Source organism: Eulemur rufifrons, chromosome 28, assembly GCF_041146395.1.
Source record: "Eulemur rufifrons isolate Redbay chromosome 28, OSU_ERuf_1, whole genome shotgun sequence".
Taxonomy (NCBI): domain Eukaryota; kingdom Metazoa; phylum Chordata; class Mammalia; order Primates; family Lemuridae; genus Eulemur; species Eulemur rufifrons.
Genome location: NC_091010.1, coordinates 2,073,293 through 2,092,244, shown reverse-complemented (window position 1 = coordinate 2,092,244; position 18,952 = coordinate 2,073,293). Strand labels below are relative to the sequence as shown.

The 18,952-nt window shown below is 35.9% G+C and overlaps 1 protein-coding gene across 1 annotated transcript; it reads left to right on the top strand.

The window, feature by feature from the left end:
- The first annotated feature begins 13,362 nt into the window (after positions 1–13,362).
- On the top strand, positions 13,363–14,684 carry LOC138376558 (zinc finger protein 678-like). The gene is given in 2 exon segments (XM_069460940.1): positions 13,363–14,646; positions 14,649–14,684. Coding segments are annotated over 2 exon segments (1,320 nt in total).
- The last annotated feature ends 4,268 nt before the right edge of the window (positions 14,685–18,952 follow it).

Sequence of the window (18,952 nt, the reverse complement as noted above, 5' to 3'; positions counted from 1 at the left end):
ATGTGCTCCTAGCTGATGATCAGTGAAGCCAATTTGATGGTGGGTACATTTGGTGCTTATTTTTCCATTCTTGGGTTACTTCACTTAGTAGAATGGGTTCCAACTCTTTTATATATCTCCAGATCAAGTATGATTGGAACGTTATAGATATTGCATAAATTCGTGTATCACTGTGGGTACTATTGACATCTCAACAATTTTAAATCATCTGCCCATTGAGCATGAATACATTTAAGAGTGTGCTTAATTTTGACATATTTTTGTATTAGCCAGTTTATCTTTTGCTTTTGATTTCTAGGTCCACTTCATTTTTGCCAAAAAATATATGTTGTATGTTTTTAGGCTTCTTCCAGTTGATAAAACTTAAGTGTCCTAACAGCATTTGCCATGTCTGATTGAAACTATTGTGTATTCAGCTACTTTTCACTGAAGACTTCTGTATATGTCTGTCACATCTAACTGGTCTATAATGTTTTTCCCATTATCTGTTTCTTATTGATCTTCTATAAAATTTTTATATTCATTATTGAAAGTGAGGTCTTGCAGTCTCCCATAATTAGTGTGTTGTTAGGTGTTTCTTGCAACACTTCTGTCCACACTTTTGTTCATATTTGCTTAATATATTTAGAAGCCCTGATGTATATAATATATATTTAAAAGTATCTATGATAAAATATGTGCATTGCGTGTATATCATCTATGTGTATTCTGTGCTACAGATTTCTGTTAAATGACCCATTTTATCATTATATTATAACAGTCTTTGTCTCTTCTGATGGTTTTTGACTTAAAGAGTATTTCCTTTAATTATGGCCACAATATCCTCCTCTAATTATTTACATACTTTTTTTTTTATACAATTACTTTCAACCAATTTGACTTTTCAGAGCTAAAGGAAGGCTTTCATAGGTGGCATATTTTAGGGTGCTGTTTGTTTTTTATCCATAAAGTCATTTTATTTTTCATTAGAGAGTTTAAATCACTTATATTTAAAGTAACTTCTAAAGGATATGAAGTTAGCATTGAAAATTTTTTATTCTTTCCCATGTGCCCTGTAGATACATTGTTCCTCATTGCCTGTCTTATTCTCTTTATTTTTGTTTCCTGGATTTTGAAGTGACATGCTTTGATTGCTTTCCCATTTGCTTTTGCATACCTTCTACAGGCATTCTGTTTGTGACCACATTAGGAAATGGAGACTACCTAAAAAATCTCTGTGTTATAACAATATATCTTAATCTCATAACAGCTTCACTTCAAGTGAATAAAAAACCTACACATCTTAAAGTGCCACATCTTCTTATTAATGTCACAAATTATTCCTTTTATATTATATATATGAGAACATAGTTTTGCACATTTATGCTATCAGTTCTTTTTAATTCTATAGAATTATTATGAGGGCTTATGAACCATCATGATCATATAGAGTTATATATCTGTTTATAGATTTATCTTTAACACAGAGCTTTATGTTTTTAAGTGTTTATAATGCTACTCAACATAATTTTATTTTTCATCACAGTGGACTCCCTTTACCTTTCTTCTGGCCTATTCCAGTGGTGATGAACACCATTGACTTTTGCTTAACTTGGAAAACCTTTAATTTTTCTCTTGTTTTTGAAACAATATTTCCCAGAGGAAGCCTTAGTTGGTAGTATTTTTTTTATCACTCTGGAATTTAGAAAATTCTCAGCTGCCTTATTCTCCAAATAATCTTTCTGCCATTTTCCCACTATATTCTTCTTCTAGGAATCTTTCTTAAATATATTGGTCTACCTGATTGTGTCCAATAAGTCCCATACTCCACCTTCAGTTGTGTCCCTTTTAAAATGAGTACACTCATACACTGCTGGTAGGACTGTAAACTAGTGCAACCCCTGTGGAAAGCAATGTGGAGATACCTTAAACAGATTCAAGTAGGCCTACCATTCGATCAAGCAATCCCATTATTGGGCATCTACCCAGAAGAACAAAAGTCATTCTATAAAAAAGACACCTGCACCTGAACGTTTATAGCAGCACAATTCACAATCGCAAAGATGTGGAAACAACCCAAATGCCCATCAATTCATGAATGGATTAGCAAAATGTGGTATATGTATAGCATGGAATATTACTCAGCTATTAGAAATAATGGCGATATGGCATCTCTTTGGTTCTCCTGGAGAGAGTTGGAACCCATTCTATTAAGTGAAGTATCCCAAGAATGGAAAAGCAAGCACCACATATACTCACCAGCAAACTGGTTTCCCTGAGTGCACCTTTGGGAATAACACCAATTGGGTATCAGACAGAGGTGGGGGCTGGGGGGAAGGGATGGGTGTATACCTACTTGATGAGTGCGATGCACACTGCCTGGGGAATGGACACGCTTGAAGTTCTGACTGGGGGGGATGGAGTGAGGGGAGGGGATGGGTGCACATCTACATGATGAGTGCGATGTGCACTGTCTAAGGAATGGACACAATTGAAGCTCAGACTCGGGGGGATGGGGAGGTATGGGCAATATATATAGTCTGAACTTTTGTACCCCCATAATGAGCTGAAAAACAAAAAAAAACAAAAAAATAAAAAATAAAAAATTTTGCTTCCATGACTCAATATTTATAAATGAAATATCTTCAACTTTCTGATTCTTCTGCTTCATTAAGTGTGCTTCTGTGCTTCTCTAGTGAATTTTTCAACTCAGTTATTGTATTCTTCGGCTCTGCAATTTGTGTTGGGTTCTTGTTATAGTTTTTATATCTGTTAATATCTCAGTTTCTTCAGGCATCATTTTACAGATTTTGTGGTCTGTGTTTTGTTTTTGCTTGTAGGGGATGTTTCAGATGATTACTTTTAATGTTTTTCAGATACTGCAAATATCTTCATTTCTTAAGCATTGATTCCTGGAGATTATGTTTTTTGTTGCTGTAGGACAGGTTTTGTGAATCCTCTGCATTCCCTGAAATCTTGTGATAAGTTCAGTTAATTTTATCTTTGTTTTTACTTATACATTGTAGTTTTGTGTGGCAATATTCAACTCTGCTCACTTTAACACAGTATGATTTACTATTTAAACAGGAATTAGTGATTTATCCATTGCTAAAATAATTCTCTATGTGTTTGCTTGCCTGTATGAGTAAAACTTATGTCTACTTTGTTTCAAACTTACTTATTTGTTTTCTTGGTTTGTGGTCTATAATTCTTTTATCTTGACTGGATGAGTAGTCATAAAAATTGTAATTTCAGCAGCTCTTTATTGGCGAATGTATATTATATTTGTGTGAGAGAAATAATCATGTAAGAAGACTTCAAGATGGCTGACCAGGATGAGAAGCATTGGGGAAGAGTCCCAGTTTCAAAATCAGTGAATGAATTGCCGTGTCCATTGGGAGGGTGCGGAGGAGAAAAGGAAAACACTGGTCTATCAATGTTCTCCCTCCAAACTTCCCCTGGAGAACTGCCATATTGAATTTTGCTGAACCAGGGAGAATCAATTTGCATAAGTACTGGTTCCCATGGTAACTAAATACATCTGGTGCCTCCGTATGAATTAGAGCATTTGCCCCCAACACCACTCAATTTAATAGAGAGTTCAGCTTGATCCAAAAGTTCCTTGAGGTGCCAGTATTCCCCAAGGGGAAGTGTCCGCCTGGCAGAGTTTCCTGAGTGTAGAGAGAAGACACTATAGTTGAATGGGGTCACTTCAGCCACTTCTGGACCCAGAGGCATGGAATGGACCTTTAACCCATACATATCTATGACCAGGATTTGTGGATCTGGAGGACAGCATAATCCAACCTAACTTCACCCAGCCTAATTCCCCACCTGCCTCTTCTATGGTAGTAAATAAATGACTTACATGGAGGTTTCAGGGCCCCTACCCACCACCTGGGGCATTGGAGGGCTTCTCCTGAGGAACTAAAGCTGGTCTCAGGATCCAAAAATAATAATTTACTTTCTTCCTTCCTGCAAACACCACCTACTGACAGGGAGATAAAACTCACATGCCTGTTACAACATTTACTCTATCATAGAGGGTGTAGTTGATTCTCATTCACAAGCACCAACTGACTCAGAGAATAAACTGTGCATATCATTATCTAAACAAAAGAAAATCCAAAATAAAGAAGCAAAGTCTGCATTTTCCTGATGATTAGAGATGTTAAGCATTTTTTCATGTTTGTTAGCCATTCTTATATCTTCTTTTGAAAAATTCTATTCATGTCCTTTGCCCACTTTTTGATAGGGTTGTTTGATTTTTTCTTACTGATTTTCCTGAGTTCTAAATAGATTCTTGTTATCAGTCATTTATCTGATGTGTAGTATGCGAAAATTTTTTCCCATTCTGTAGGTTGTCTGTTTACTATCGTGACTGTTTCTTTGGCTGTGCAGAAGCTTTTTAATTTAATGAGGTCCCATTTATTTTTTTTTTGTTGTTGTTGTTGCTGTGATTGCCTTAGGGGGTCTTCTTCATAAATTCTTTGCCTAGGCCAATGTCTGTAAGAGTCTTTCCTGCATTTTCTTCTAGAATTCTAATAGTTTCACACCTAAGGTTTAAGTCTGTTATCCATCGTGATTTGATTTTTGTGAGAATGGCTAACAAACATATGAAAAAATGCTCAACATCTCTAATCATCAAGGAAATGCAAATCGAAACCAGAATGAGATATCAGTTAACTCCAGTGAGAATTGCCTTTATCAAAAAGTCCCAAAACAATACATGTTGGTGTGAATGTGGAGACACAGGAACACTCATACACTGCTGGTGGGACTGCAAACTAGTGCAACCCCTGTGGAAAGCAATATGGAGATACCTTAAACAGATTCAAGTAGACCTACCATTCGATCCAGCATTCCCATTATTGGGCATCTACCCAAAAGAACAAAAGTCATTCTATAAAAAGACACCTGCACCCGAATGTTTATAGTGGCATAATTCACAATTGAAAAGATGTGGAAACAACCCAAATGCCCACCAATTCATGAATGGATTAGTAAAATGTGGTGTATGTATACCATGGAGTATTACTCAGCTATAAGAAAAAATGGTGATATAGAATCTCTTTTGTTCTCCTGGAGAGAGTTGGAACCCATTCTATTAAGTGAAGTATCCCAAGAATGGAAAAATAAGCACCACATGTACTCACCAGCAAATTGGTTTCCCTGATCATCACCTAAGTGCACATTTGGGAATAACCCCAATTGGGTATCGGACAGGGGTGGGGGGAGGGGATAGATGTATACCTACATGATGAGTGTGATGTGCACTGTCTGGGGAATGGGGAAAGGACATGCTTGAAGTTCTGACTCGGAGGAAGGGGGTAGGGGGAGGGGATGGGTGTATACCTACATGATGAGTGCAATGTGCACTGTCTGGGGAATGGACACGCTTGAAGCTCAGACTCGGGGGGCTGTGGGGGCATGGGCAATATATATAACCTGAACTTTTGTACCCCCATAATAAGCTGAAATAAAATTAAAAAAAAAAAAAAAAAAGAAGCAAAGTCTGCTCCAGATGAGAAGGAACCAGTGAATAGATTCTGGATGTATGAAGAATCAGAGTGAAGCATCACCCCCAAATGGGAACCCCAGCTCCCTCGCAATGGGTACCAATCAAATACAGAATATTGAAAGGACATATGAAGTATGTCAAACATTGATAGGAAGGAAGCTTCATGAAATTCAAGATAAAATGGAAACCCAACACAAAGAAACCACAAAAACTATGCAAAAAAAAGAGTGAAAAATTTACAAAAGAAATCGAATTGGTAAAGAAAAATCAAACAGAGTTTCTAGAAAGGAAAAATTCATTCAAGGAACTACCAATCACAGTGGAATGCCTTAAGAACAGGTTACATCAGGCAGAACAAAGAAACTCAGGGCTTGAAGATAACACCTTTCAATTAAACAAGTCAATCATAGAGATAGAGCTGAGAAATAAGAGGAATGAGCAAAGCCTACAAGATACATTGGATCATGTAAAGAGGCCTAAGATAGGAATCTTAGGGACTCCTGAGGGTGAAGAAGAAAATAAACAAGGGTTGGATAATTTGGGGGGGCAAAATTGAGGAAAATTTTCCTGTCCTTGCTAAAACTCTACATATGCAGGTACAAGAAGCTCACAGCACCCTTGGGAGATTCATCAAGAGACAAAAATATCACAACACATTGTCATCAGACTGGCCAAAATAAACATGAAAGAGATACTCCTAAGAGCCACAAGGTGAAAGGAACAGGTAACTTACAAAGAAAACCCCATTAGACTAACTGAAGACTTCTCAACTGGGACCTATAAGTCAAAAGGGACTGGGGCCCTATTGGGTCTTCTAAAACAGAATAATGCACAGCCTAGATGTTTGTGTTTTCCAAAATTAAGTTTCACTTGAGGTGAAAATAAAGTCTTTCTCAAGCATGAGAACACTGAGGGAATTCATCAAGACAAGACCTTCCCTGAAGGAAGTACTCAGAACTTCATTATTCATAGATCAGCATGATAAACACTTAACAATATGAAATCACCCAAAAGCTAAGGTAGAAGTCCAGTGACTTAAGAGATAAAACAAACCAACAACATCCAACTCAACAGGATGAACAGAAATCCACCGCATTAATCAAATATTTCAATAAATGTGAATGGTTTTAACTACCTAGTGAAGAGAAATATGCTAGATGAATACATAAATATACAGAAGGCAAGTATCTGCTATCTTCAGGAAACACATCTAACCCACAAGGACTCATCCAGACTGAAGGTCAAAGGACAACATTCTATGCTAATGGAAACCCAAAGAAAGCTGGAGTAACAGTTCTCATATCAGATTACTTCATCTTCATATCAACAAAAGTAATGAAAGAGAAAGATGGCCATTATATAGCGATAAAAGGAATAATTCTCCAAGAAGGTATAACAATGTAAAATATTTATTATGCATCAAATACAGGAGCACACAGATTCATACCCCAAAATCTACTTGACCTAAACAAGACCATAGATAATACAACCATAATGCCAGGGACTTCAACACCCTGCTGACAGAACTATACAGCTCCTCCAAGCAGAAAATAAACAAAAAGACAAGGGACTTAAATAAAACTCCAGAACATATGGGCCTACCAGACAGTTACAGAACATTCTATCCAAAAAAACCAAATAATACTTTCATCTCATCAGCTCAGAGGACATTCTCTAAGATCGATCATGTCTTAAGCCATAAAAAATGTCCCCCCAAATTTAAAAAAATACAAGTTATACCATACCTTTTCTCAGACCACACTAGAATAAAATTAGAAATCAACAACAACAGAAACACTTATCTCTACACAGAGTTATGGAGACTAAACAACCTACTGCTGAATGATTGGCAGGTCAAGGAGGAAATTAAGATGCAAAAGAAAATATTCTTTCAACTAAATAATAATGGGACACAAGGTATCAAAATCTGTGAAAACAGCTAAAGCACCCTCAGAGGAAAATTCATAGTCATAAATCCCTACATCTAAAAGACAGAAAGGTAACAAATCCACAATCTAATGAATCAACTGAAAGAACTGAAAAAGGATGAGCAAACCAATCCCAAACTCAGCAGAAGAAAGAATATAGCCAAGATCACAACAGAACTAAATGAAATTGATAACCAAGGAATTATACAGAAGATTAATGAAGCAGAAAGGTGGTTTTTGAATAAACAAAATTGACCTGCCTTTTATGAGATTAACCAGAAGCAGAAAAGATAGGACTCTAATAAGCTCAATTCGGAATAAAAAAGGAGAAATTACAACTGATTCCACAGAAATACAAAATATCATCTTTGAATATTCTAAAAATCTCTATGCACATAAACATGAAAACGTGGAGAAAATGGACAAATTCTTAGAAAAACCAGCCTCCCTAGGCTCATTCAGGATGATATACAATTCTTGAACAGACCAATATCAGGACTGGTATTGAAGCAGTAATAAATAACCTTCCTTAAGAATAAAGTCGTGAACAACATTGTTTCACTCCTGAATTCTACCACACTTAAAAATAAGTACTGGAGCCTATCCTGCAGAAATCATTGTACAACATTGAAAAGGAAGAAATCTTCCCCAACACGTTTTACAAAGCCAACATTGCCTTGATACCAAAGCCAGAAAAGGACAAAACAAAAAGAAGAAAAATACAGAGAAATATTCCTTATGAATATGGATAAAAAATTCTCAATAAATTCCTAGAAAATGGAATTCAGCTGGTCTTCAAAGAAATAATCCATTAAGGTCAAGTGGGCTTCATTCCAGAGATGCAGGCATGGTTGAACATATGCAAATCTATTAATCTAATTACTTACATGAAACGGCAATAAAAACAAAGACCACATGATACTCTCAAGATTCACAAAAAAAGCATTTGACAAAATTCAGCCCTCTTTTGTGTAAGAATGCTTAAGAAAATAGGCATTGAGGGGACTTACCTCAGAATGATAAAGCCCATATATGACAAACCCCCAGCCAATCTCATAGTGAAGAGGGAAAAATTGAAAGCATTCCTGCTTAGAACCAGAAAATATTTCCCTCTATCATAAGTTCTATTCAACGTAGTACTGAAAGTCTTAGCCAGAGCAATCAGGCAAGAGAAGGAAATCAAGGGCATCACAATTGGGGCAGAAGAGGTCAAACTATTGCTCTTTACAGATTACATGATCTTAGAAAACCCCAAAGATTCTGACAAGAAACTACTGGAGTTGAATAATAACTTCAGCAGAGTCTCAGGTTACAAAATCAATAACCTTCACATGGGCCAACAACTGTGAAACTGAGAACTAAATCAAAGACTCACACCTTTCATAATAGCAACAGAGTAAATGAAATACTTAGGAATATATCTAACTAAGGAGATGAAGGACTTCTATAGGGAGAATTACAAAACACAGAGGAAGGAAATAGAAGAGGATACAAACATAAGGAAAAGCACACCATGCTCACAGATAGGCAGTATCAACATGGTTAAAATGTCTATACTACCAAAAATAATCTATAGATTCAATACAATCCCTGTTAAAATATTAACATCATTTTTATAGATTGAGAAAAAGTAATTCTATGCTTCATATGGAACAGGAGAAGACCCCATATACTAAAAGCAACCTTAAGGAAAATGAACAAATTGGGAGGCATCCATTTACCAGACTTTAAGCTATAGTGCAAGGATATAGTAACCAAAACAGCATGGTACTGTCACAAGAACAGGACATAGATCAATGGAAGAGATCTGAGAACCCAGACAGAAAACCATCCTCATATAGCCGTGTGATAGCAGACATGAACATACACTGGGGAAAGGAATCCCTATTCAATAAATGGTCCAGTGAAAATTGGATAGCCACATGTAGAAGACTGAAACAGGATCCGCACCTCTCATCTCTCACAAAAATCAACTCACAGTGGATAAAAGACTTAAACCTATGTCGTGAAACCGGAAGAATCCTAGAAGAAAGTGTTGAAAATACTCTTACAGACTTCAGCCTAGGCAAAGAATTTATGAGGAAGACCTCAGAAACTATCACAGAAACAACAAAAATAAGTAAATGGGACCTGATCAGACTAGAAAGCTTCTGCACAGCCAATGAAAGAATAACTAGAGCAAATAGACAACCTAGAGAATGGGAGAAAATATTTGCATGCTATATATCCAATAAATTGCTAATAACTAGAATTTATATATAACTCAGGAAAATCAGTAAGAAAAAATAAAACAACCTCATTAAAGGTGTGCAAAGAACATGAACAGAAAGTTTTTAAAAGAAGATGTACTAATGGGCAACAAACATATGAAAAAAATGTGCACATGTCTAATCATCAGAGAAGTGCAAATGAAAACCACAGTGAGATATCACTTTACCCCAGTGAGAAAGGCTTTTATCAATAAGTCCAAAACAAGTGTAGGTGTGGATGTAGAGAGATAGGAACTCTTATATATACTACTGGTGGGACTACAAACTGGTATAATCTATCTGGAAAGTTATATGAAAACACATCAAAGTACTAAAAGTAGAACTACCATTTGATCTGGCAATTGCACTACTTGGTACATGAAAAAACATCATCCTATAATAAAGACATCTGCACTTGAATGTTTATAACATCACAATTTACAATTGCAAAGATGTTGAAACAATCTTGGTAATTACAAATACATGCATCTAAATATATGTATAAATACATATAAAATGTGGTATATGTATACCATAGAGTAGTACTAAGCCTCAAAAATCAGTGGTTAAATAACACACCTTGTATTATCCTGGATTGTGCTGGAGCCCATTCTTTGAAGTATCACAAGAATGGAAAAACATGCACCACACATACTCACTATCAAATTGTTACCAATTGATCCACACATATGTGACCAAATGGAAGTAAAAATCAGCAGGTATTGGACAGCTGGAAGGGGATGAAGGGGTTGGGAAAATTTGTACCGAATGACTGTGGTGCACACAATCTGTGGATGCGCACACTTGTAGGTTTGATCAGTCGGTGCAAAAGCAATAAATATAGTCTAAATGATTTACTCCCATAATATTTTGAAATTAAAAAAAGCATCAGTTTTATAATAAGCAGAAAAGTTTTAAAAGCCTCATAACTGTGTATCTCTTGAAGATATTTTTATTTTAATTATTGCAAAATCACAAAAATTACAATCTTAATTACTTTTAATTATTCACACCAGTCATGTTAACTATATTTACATCTTCATGCAAAATATGTCTAGAATGTATGTATTTTGTAAAACTAAAATTCAGTACACATGAGAAAACTACCCATTTTCCCCATTGCCTAACTGACAAACAATATCATGTTTTCTGTTTCTAGGAGTGTAACTGGTTTAGAAATATCATACAAGTATAATCATGAGACATCTGTCTCGGTGTGCCTGACATTTCATTAAGCATAATGTTGTCAAGGTTTATCTCTACTGCGGATGTTATTAGATTATCAGTTTTTTTAAAGCTGGGAAATAATCCATTATTTATAAATTTTAAATTGTACTTATCCTTTCATTTGGTAAGGGCAGTTTGGGTTTCTTTCACCTATTGGCCTTTGTGAATAATGATGAAATAAATATGAGTGCAAAGATACCTTTTTATTTTACAATATATGCAAGAGTTTATATTTGTGTTTCTTTCTCATTCATTCATCCAGTTTTCTGTCTTTCTGCCAGTAGAAAACTTCATTGACTATTGTAGCTTTTTTAATGTTTTAAAATGGGGAAGTATGGCACCAATAGCATTGTTTCTCTTTTTGATGATTGTTCAGATCTTTGTGGTCTCTTGAGATTCCATATTATTTTTGGGTTTGCTGTTTCTATTTTTGAAAAAATTAAATTGAGAATTTGAAAGGAATTGCATTGAATCTGTAGACCACTATCAACATCTTCACAGCATTAAGTCTTCTTCCCTTGAACAAGAATGTGTTCAAAAGTGTGTTATTTTCATATATTTATGAATTTTTCTGTGTTTCTTGTTATTTATTTACAGTTTCATTCCATTCTGGTCAGAAATTAAAGTGTGTAAAATTTCAGTTTTCTAAAATTGGTTAAGACTTGTTTTGTGGCCAAACAGGTAGTTTTTTAGGAAGAATGTTTTATGAGCTATCAAGAAGATTGTATGTTCTATTATTATTCTATAGAGTGTTCTCTATATATCTGTTAGGTCTAATTGCTCTATGGTGTTTTCGAATCTTCTGTTTTATTATTATTAATTTGACTGGCTTTATTATTATTGAAAGTGGAATATCAAAGTATCCTATTATTTTGCTGTCCCTTTCTTGCTTCAATTCTGTGAATGTTTTCTCTATATATTTGTGAACCTTGATGTGAGATAAAGATAGATATCATATATATGTATTATTTTCATGGGTTCTCAGTGAATGACCTCTTTTTATATTAAATGTCCTTGTCTCTTGTGACAGTTTTGGCTTAAAGTATATTTTATAAACTATAACATTTTTCACTTCAAATGTAATGTTCCTAATATAATTTTGAACTCCATTGCTCTTACATCTTTAAGGTTTTCATGGTATATCTTGTTATATCCTGCCAGTTTTAGTCTATTGTTTTCACAAGATAGGAGGTAAAGTCTCTTTAGAGAGAATATGGTTGGATTTTTTAATCCCTTTATTTAACTGTGTTTTCTGACTTGACATAATAGTACATAAATATTTACATAATTTTCTCAAAGGGAAGGACTTATAATTTCCCTAATATTAATTGTTTTATATAACTTGTGTCACTATTTTTTCTTTCTTTCCTCTCCTTTTCTCCTGCATTGTGTGCCACTGATATTCCTTTGTGTATCTCTATAAACATTGTCCTGATGTTCACTGTGAGAAGTACCTAAAACCCTTTGAAGTTGCTACATACATTGAACTGATAACTACTCAACTTCAGTTGCATACAAAAATTCTTAATCCTTGAATATACAATATGATCCCAGTTTTGAAAAAGAAATAAGGTACAGCGTTACCGCAAGTGGACTGCGTATAGAATAATGATTTCCTTCATAACATTTATCTATTCTCAAATTAACATGTATTACTTGTGTAATTTTAGATGCTTGAAAGTAAAATCTCTGTCTGTTGTCAGGTTATGAATAAATGACCTCTTTGAACACGGGAAAAAAAAAAATTCTTAATCTTTATGTCTGCCCCCAAACTTATGATATTGATGTCAATAATTATGTCTTTTTATATTGTATATCAATTAACATATGGTAATTCTCTTTTTTAATTTTGTCTTTCAAATTTTATAGCAAATTAAAAGTTTTTGTCCCATCATTATATTACTGCAGAATTTTATTTTTGATATGTACACACCTTTCCCAGAGAGTTATGTGGTTGTCATAGAAGACAGGAACCAGCTTTTGGAAAGGTCATAAAAAAACAGATGTATGGACATATGTGCCAATAGTTTCATTCTCTTTTGAAAGGGAGTCCAGGAGATGGGATTTTACTACTAATGTGATTCCTCTATATCAGCACAGAGGAAGGGCTTTGGTAGGTAAATGTAACAAACTTTGCTTCCAGTTCCATTTGGTTCTTGGTGTCATTCTCATCTGGGGTGCTATGAACTATTAGCAGTTATGATTTCTCAAAACGTCATGTTTGTAAGTATACTTTTAAAGTAATACATCTGTGATGGAAGTAAGACCATGGTATTCTATTGTGCTTTCTTGCTAATGTGCTTGGTATAGTTTTATATATTCAAATTGTGAAGTATGCTCACCTGAGTCTAGTTAGTGAGCTACTTTGTTATTTTCATTTGTTTCAGAATTGTCTTCCCATTGCACCCGAGACCTATTGCCAGAGCAAGGCATACAAAATTCATTCCAGAAATCAATAATGCGACTATATGGAAGCTGTGGCCTTGAAAATGTACACTTAAGAGAAGACTGGGAGTGTGCGGGTGCGAGTAAGAGGCAGAAAGTATATTATGATGGTCTTACTCAATGTTTGTCAACTACCCATAGGAAAATCTTCAAACAAAATAAATGTATAAAAGTCTTTACCAAATCTTCAAACCTAAATACACATAAGAAAAGACATACAGGAGAGGGAAGTTTCAAGCATAATAAATGTGGCAAAACTTTTAACCACATCTCAAAACTTTCTGGACATAGGCAAATTCATACAGGAGAGAAAACCTACAAGTGTGAAGAATGTGGAAAAGCCTTTAACTGGTACTCAAAACTTACTACACATAGGAGAATTCATAGTGGAGAGAAACCCTACAAGTGTGAAGAATGTGGCAGAGCCTTTACCCAGTCCTCAATCCTTATTCTACATCAAAGAATTCATACTGGAGAGAAACCATACAAATGTGAAGAATGTGGCAAAGCCTTTACTCAGTGCTCACATCTTACTGAACATAAAAGAATTCATACAGGAGCGAAACCATACAAATGTAAAGAATGTGGCAAAGCCTTTAGCTGGTGCACAAACCTCACTAAACATAAAAGAATTCATACAGGAGAGAAACCCTACAAGTGTGAAGAATGTGGCAAAGCCTTTACCCAGTGCTCAAACCTTAAAGTACATAAAAAAATTCATACCAGAGAGAAATCGTACAAATGTGAAGAATGTGGCAAAGCCTTTACTCAGTGCTCACATCTTACTGAACATAAAAGAATTCATAGAGGAGAGAAACCTTACAAATGTGAAGAATGTGGCAAAGCCTTTAGCCGGTGCACTAACCTCACTGTACATAAAAGAATTCATACAGGAGAGAAACCCTACAAATGTGAAGAATGTGGCAAAGCCTTTAGCCAGTGCACAGACCTCACTCAACATAAAAGAATTCATACAGGAGAGAAACCTTACAAATGTGAAGAATGTGGCAAAGCCTTTAGCCGGTGCACTAACCTCACTGTACATAAAAGAATTCATACAGGAGAGAAACCCTACAAATGTGAAGAATGTGGCAAAGCCTTTAGCCAGTGCACAGACCTCACTCAACATAAAAGAATTCATACAGGAGAGAAACCTTACAAATGTGAAGGATGTGGCAAAGCCTTTAGCCAGTGCTCAAACCTTACTCTACATAAAAGAATTCATACAGGAGAGAAACCATACAAATGTGAAGAATGTAGCAAAGCCTTTTCCAGGTGCTCACGTCTTACTGAACATAAAAGAATTCATACTGGAGAGAAACCCCACAAATGTGAAGAATGTGGCAAAGCCTTTAATAACTGCTCACATCTTACTCAACATCAAAGAAATCATACTAGATAAAAGTGAGATAAATGTAATGACTATAGAAGTGCTTCCCCAAAGCATTAGCCTTAAAATGCACAAAAGTACTTATGCTGAAAGTAAAGAATAATAATGTAGAGCACTGAACATACCTTTATTCTATCACAGATCTTATTGGACATGGGAGAACTTACACTGAAGAAACCCTCCAATATTTTCTCAAGCATTGCTCAACATCAGAAAATTTTTAATAGATAGAAACCTTACAAATTTAATGAATGTGAAAAAATATTTATGCAAAAGGTATACCTTAGAGAACAACACAGAATTGATACTTAAAACTACTTTACAGATCTAATAAATTTCAGAACAGATTTAATAAAAAATCAAGTCTAAATAGATATCAGAGGATTCACAGTACAATGCACTAATGCACTAACACATTCACCCATTTCTTTAAACCAGGTTGTTGATTATAGAGAATAATCCAGTTAAAATAGTTAGATAATTTATTTGCATGAAAGTTTTAAAAAAGAGAGAGATTTTTGGAGAGTTATAATTACATGTAAATTATACTTTCTGGTCAGGGTGGGGTGAAAATGTAACAAAGTATAATTTTTTTGCATTTTTTGAGAAGCAAATATTGATGTGATTCAACTCTCAGAGCATTAGATGCTATGCTTTCATTCCTAGTGTGTATGTGAATGTGTGTGGTTAATGGTAGCTACATCACAGTTATTAGAAGTCTTTCTGTTAAGTAGGCATCATTCATGTACTTTTCCATGGAAGATTAAAAACAAATGTAACATGTATGAAATGGAGAGGTGCTTTGTGGCTGACTTTTAAAAACAGTATTTCAAGTGATGTATAATGTAAGTATACAGACTAATATTCTTCTCATTATAATCAGAATGAAACAATTATAATATTAGAAATAAATTGTTTTACTAATTGCAAATGAGGATGATGAAATAGAGTGAATTTTGAAATATATTTAGATTACATGTAAACTTAATTTTTTTTATTAAACTAAAAAAGATTTTTAATGTGTTAAACATATTGTAGATTGAATGAAGTGTTATTTTGCCACTAATAATAACCTATCCGATGTTACTCAAGGTTGGAGATAATGGATTGTGTATAAAAATGTACAATTGGGTTACATACTAAAATGAAATCATTTGTGATCCTTTTTTTAGTGGCTTTAAATTTCTAATACTTTGAAGAATAATGTTCCCAAAATTTTTAGTTTTTATTATTTTTGCAATTACATTGTTATTGTAATGCTTATAATAAAGATTGTCCACTTAATGAAAATCCATCCATTTCTGAACACTGAATGACTACTTGTTACATTTTGTCCTACATTTTTCTTTCAACATGCAACCTCTCTAGCCAGTGAAGTATAAAGAAACACATTTTTTATTTACATGGAATCAAACATACAAATACATCATAGTTAAGATGAACTTTAGTTGTAATACATTTACAGAGTAAGTAATTATGTTTGTGTCAATGTAGCTATATACCTATTTTGAAATATAAAGAAGAAATATTGGAAAAAAAATAGGTAATTTCAAAAGTGTTGAGAATTTTCTAGCAAACTAGAAACTTCAAAGATTCAGAAAGTATTTTTTTTTTGCTTTATGTTGAATTAATTTGTGTAAAACCCTAAAGCTTCTGTTTCAGAACCTGCCCATGCCAATTCTCTGTTCTTACATGCTTATTACTCATACTAGGCCTAATGTATATTTTATTATTTCAAAAGTCATTAAGTAATCTTTATATGACATGTTCTCAAGTATAAGAATGATTTTCATAAAATTTAATGGTTCTCATAAAATAATCTGAAGGTATAAGTAATTCCACTTTTTTTTTTTTTTTTTTTTTTTTTTTTGAGACAGAGTCTCACTTTGTTGCCCAGGCTAGAGTGAATGCTGTGGCGTCAGCCTAGCTCACAGCAACCTCAAACTCCTGAGCTCAAGGGATCCTCCTGTCTCAGCCTCCCAAGTAGTTGGGACTACAGGCATGCACCACCATGCCCGGCTAATTTTTTTTCTATATATATTTTTTAGCTGTCCATATAATTTCTCTCTATTTTTAGTAGAGATGGGGTCTCGCTCTTGCTCAGGCTGGTCTCGAACTCCTGAGCTCAAACAATCCGCCCACCTCGGCCTCCCAGAGTGCTAGGATTACAGGCGTGAGCCACCACGCCCGGCCGTAATTCCACTTTGTATTAATTTTATTTTATTTACTTAGTACATTCTATATTTTCCTTCTAATTTGGGGAGCGTATTGAAAGTACTTTTGGTTACTGTTTCTTTTACTTTTGCTCATTGACCTAATTGATTTATTGACTGTGTCAGGGTAATTTGTTCAGGTAAACACTAAGAAGGATTTATAAATTATGGGGTTGTTTTGATATTTAAATAGAAGGAACAGGTACAGGACAGTGTTATGTATGTAATAGATGCTTTATAATTAGCAGTAAATATTTCTGTGGGAGTGATTTTGTGGCTCCAGGTAAGTGATTGAAAATGTCCAGGGTGAAAAAATGGCACTGACTTCGCATGTGCAGAGAGGAGACCTACAGAACAACCAATGCTTGGAATTTATAAGTGGAAGCTCTGCTTCTCTGATTTCATAATTATCTCCAGTTTTTTTGCTATCTTTTTATCTTCATTCCCTTCTACAAATGTATTTAAGCCATTCTTCTTTCTGCCTGTGCTTGGGCTACAACTTTCTCACTGTTGTACTCACCCCCTGCCAGTTCACACAATACTTTAAAAGTTCTGATGCGAAGTGCAGAATTTTTTAATTTGGTGAAAGAAAAATTTAACTAGAGAGTTTGAGGCCATTTATAGGTTATACATGCAGCATTCTGATTACTTAAGATTAGAGAGATTCAGTGTCCTAAGCTAAAAGTAAGAGCCTTAAAGTACAAAGAAAGATAAATAATTCTGAATGCCAGATAATTAAATCAAGAACTCAGTATTGTTTGCTTTGTAAAAGCAAGATGTTATTGGATCCTAACATATAATGTCATAAATATGAAAATAATTAAAATAAGGAAAGCATTAATAAGTGTGTGATGCATACGGTAAGCACTACATAAAGATACATCAGTTTAGGAAGATGGCAGAGCAGAGGTGACCTCCTGGATTCACGCTCCTGGAGAGGAAGGCATGGATCTCGGTCTCCCACAATGCTAGAGGATCACTTCCACACAAGAACAGGGGTGTGAATCCATGGAGAATCAGTGTGGGACACAGAAAGCAAGAAAAGACTGAGGTGAACAGGAAATAAGATAGTGAAAATCTGGAGAGAGTGCAGGATGGACAATAGAGAGTGGAGCATGGGACGGCTGTACCCACCTCACCAGCCAGTGAGGTGGGTTCAGCCCCACCGGAAAGCGGCTTATTTCCCCACTGACCTCCACACTCACTCATTTAGTGATCTGCCTGAAGTCGGTGCAGAATCACCATGGGAGACGTGGGGGTCTGCGGAGAGGAGACATTAGCGGGAGGCATTTTGGACCCCTGGAGCTCTGTGCGCAGATTGCGCCTGGCATGGGAGGGTTTGCTCTAGGCTGCAGTGAAAGGCAGCTAGGAGATGCCGAACTATCTCAATTACTTGGTGGGTTTCTAGCCTAGAGACAGCAGGTGGCTGGGCTCCCTCAATCCCTGGCTCCTCCAGCCCCTGCCAGACCCTGAACATTCACCCCCAGCGCCAGCGATCTGCGGATGGGCAGCCACCATTGTCAGGGTCCATAGCCTAGTCACTGCGGAGCATTTGGGTACGTGTGGCTCCCTGGGCAGCTCCCTCCCCTAGTCCATGGACCCCGACTAGAAGCTCTGCCTTTGCGTGAACACCGAATGCTTCCCAAGTCGTGAGGGAGTGGAGCGTGGACCTTGCGGACATTGGGGTGGGGCAGACCATTGCCCATGGGACCTGCAGCAGCTGGGGTGCTGGGCAAACAAGGGCACCGCCCCCACGGCAGCCACTGTTTCTTGCGCGGAGAGAGGCAGAAACCACCTCTGGAGAGGAAGAGACAAGAAAAAGACGCTTTCCGTCTCCATCCAGCACAGCCCAGTGACTTAACTCCTCAAACCGGTTTTAGGTAAAATTAATTCTCTGGGGCTGGACCCAACAGGAGCAGCCCCCCAGCTGAGGGAGCAAAATCCTAAACAACACATAACAGGCTCCCCCTAGTGAAAAAGGAAGCAACTCACCTAGGCTG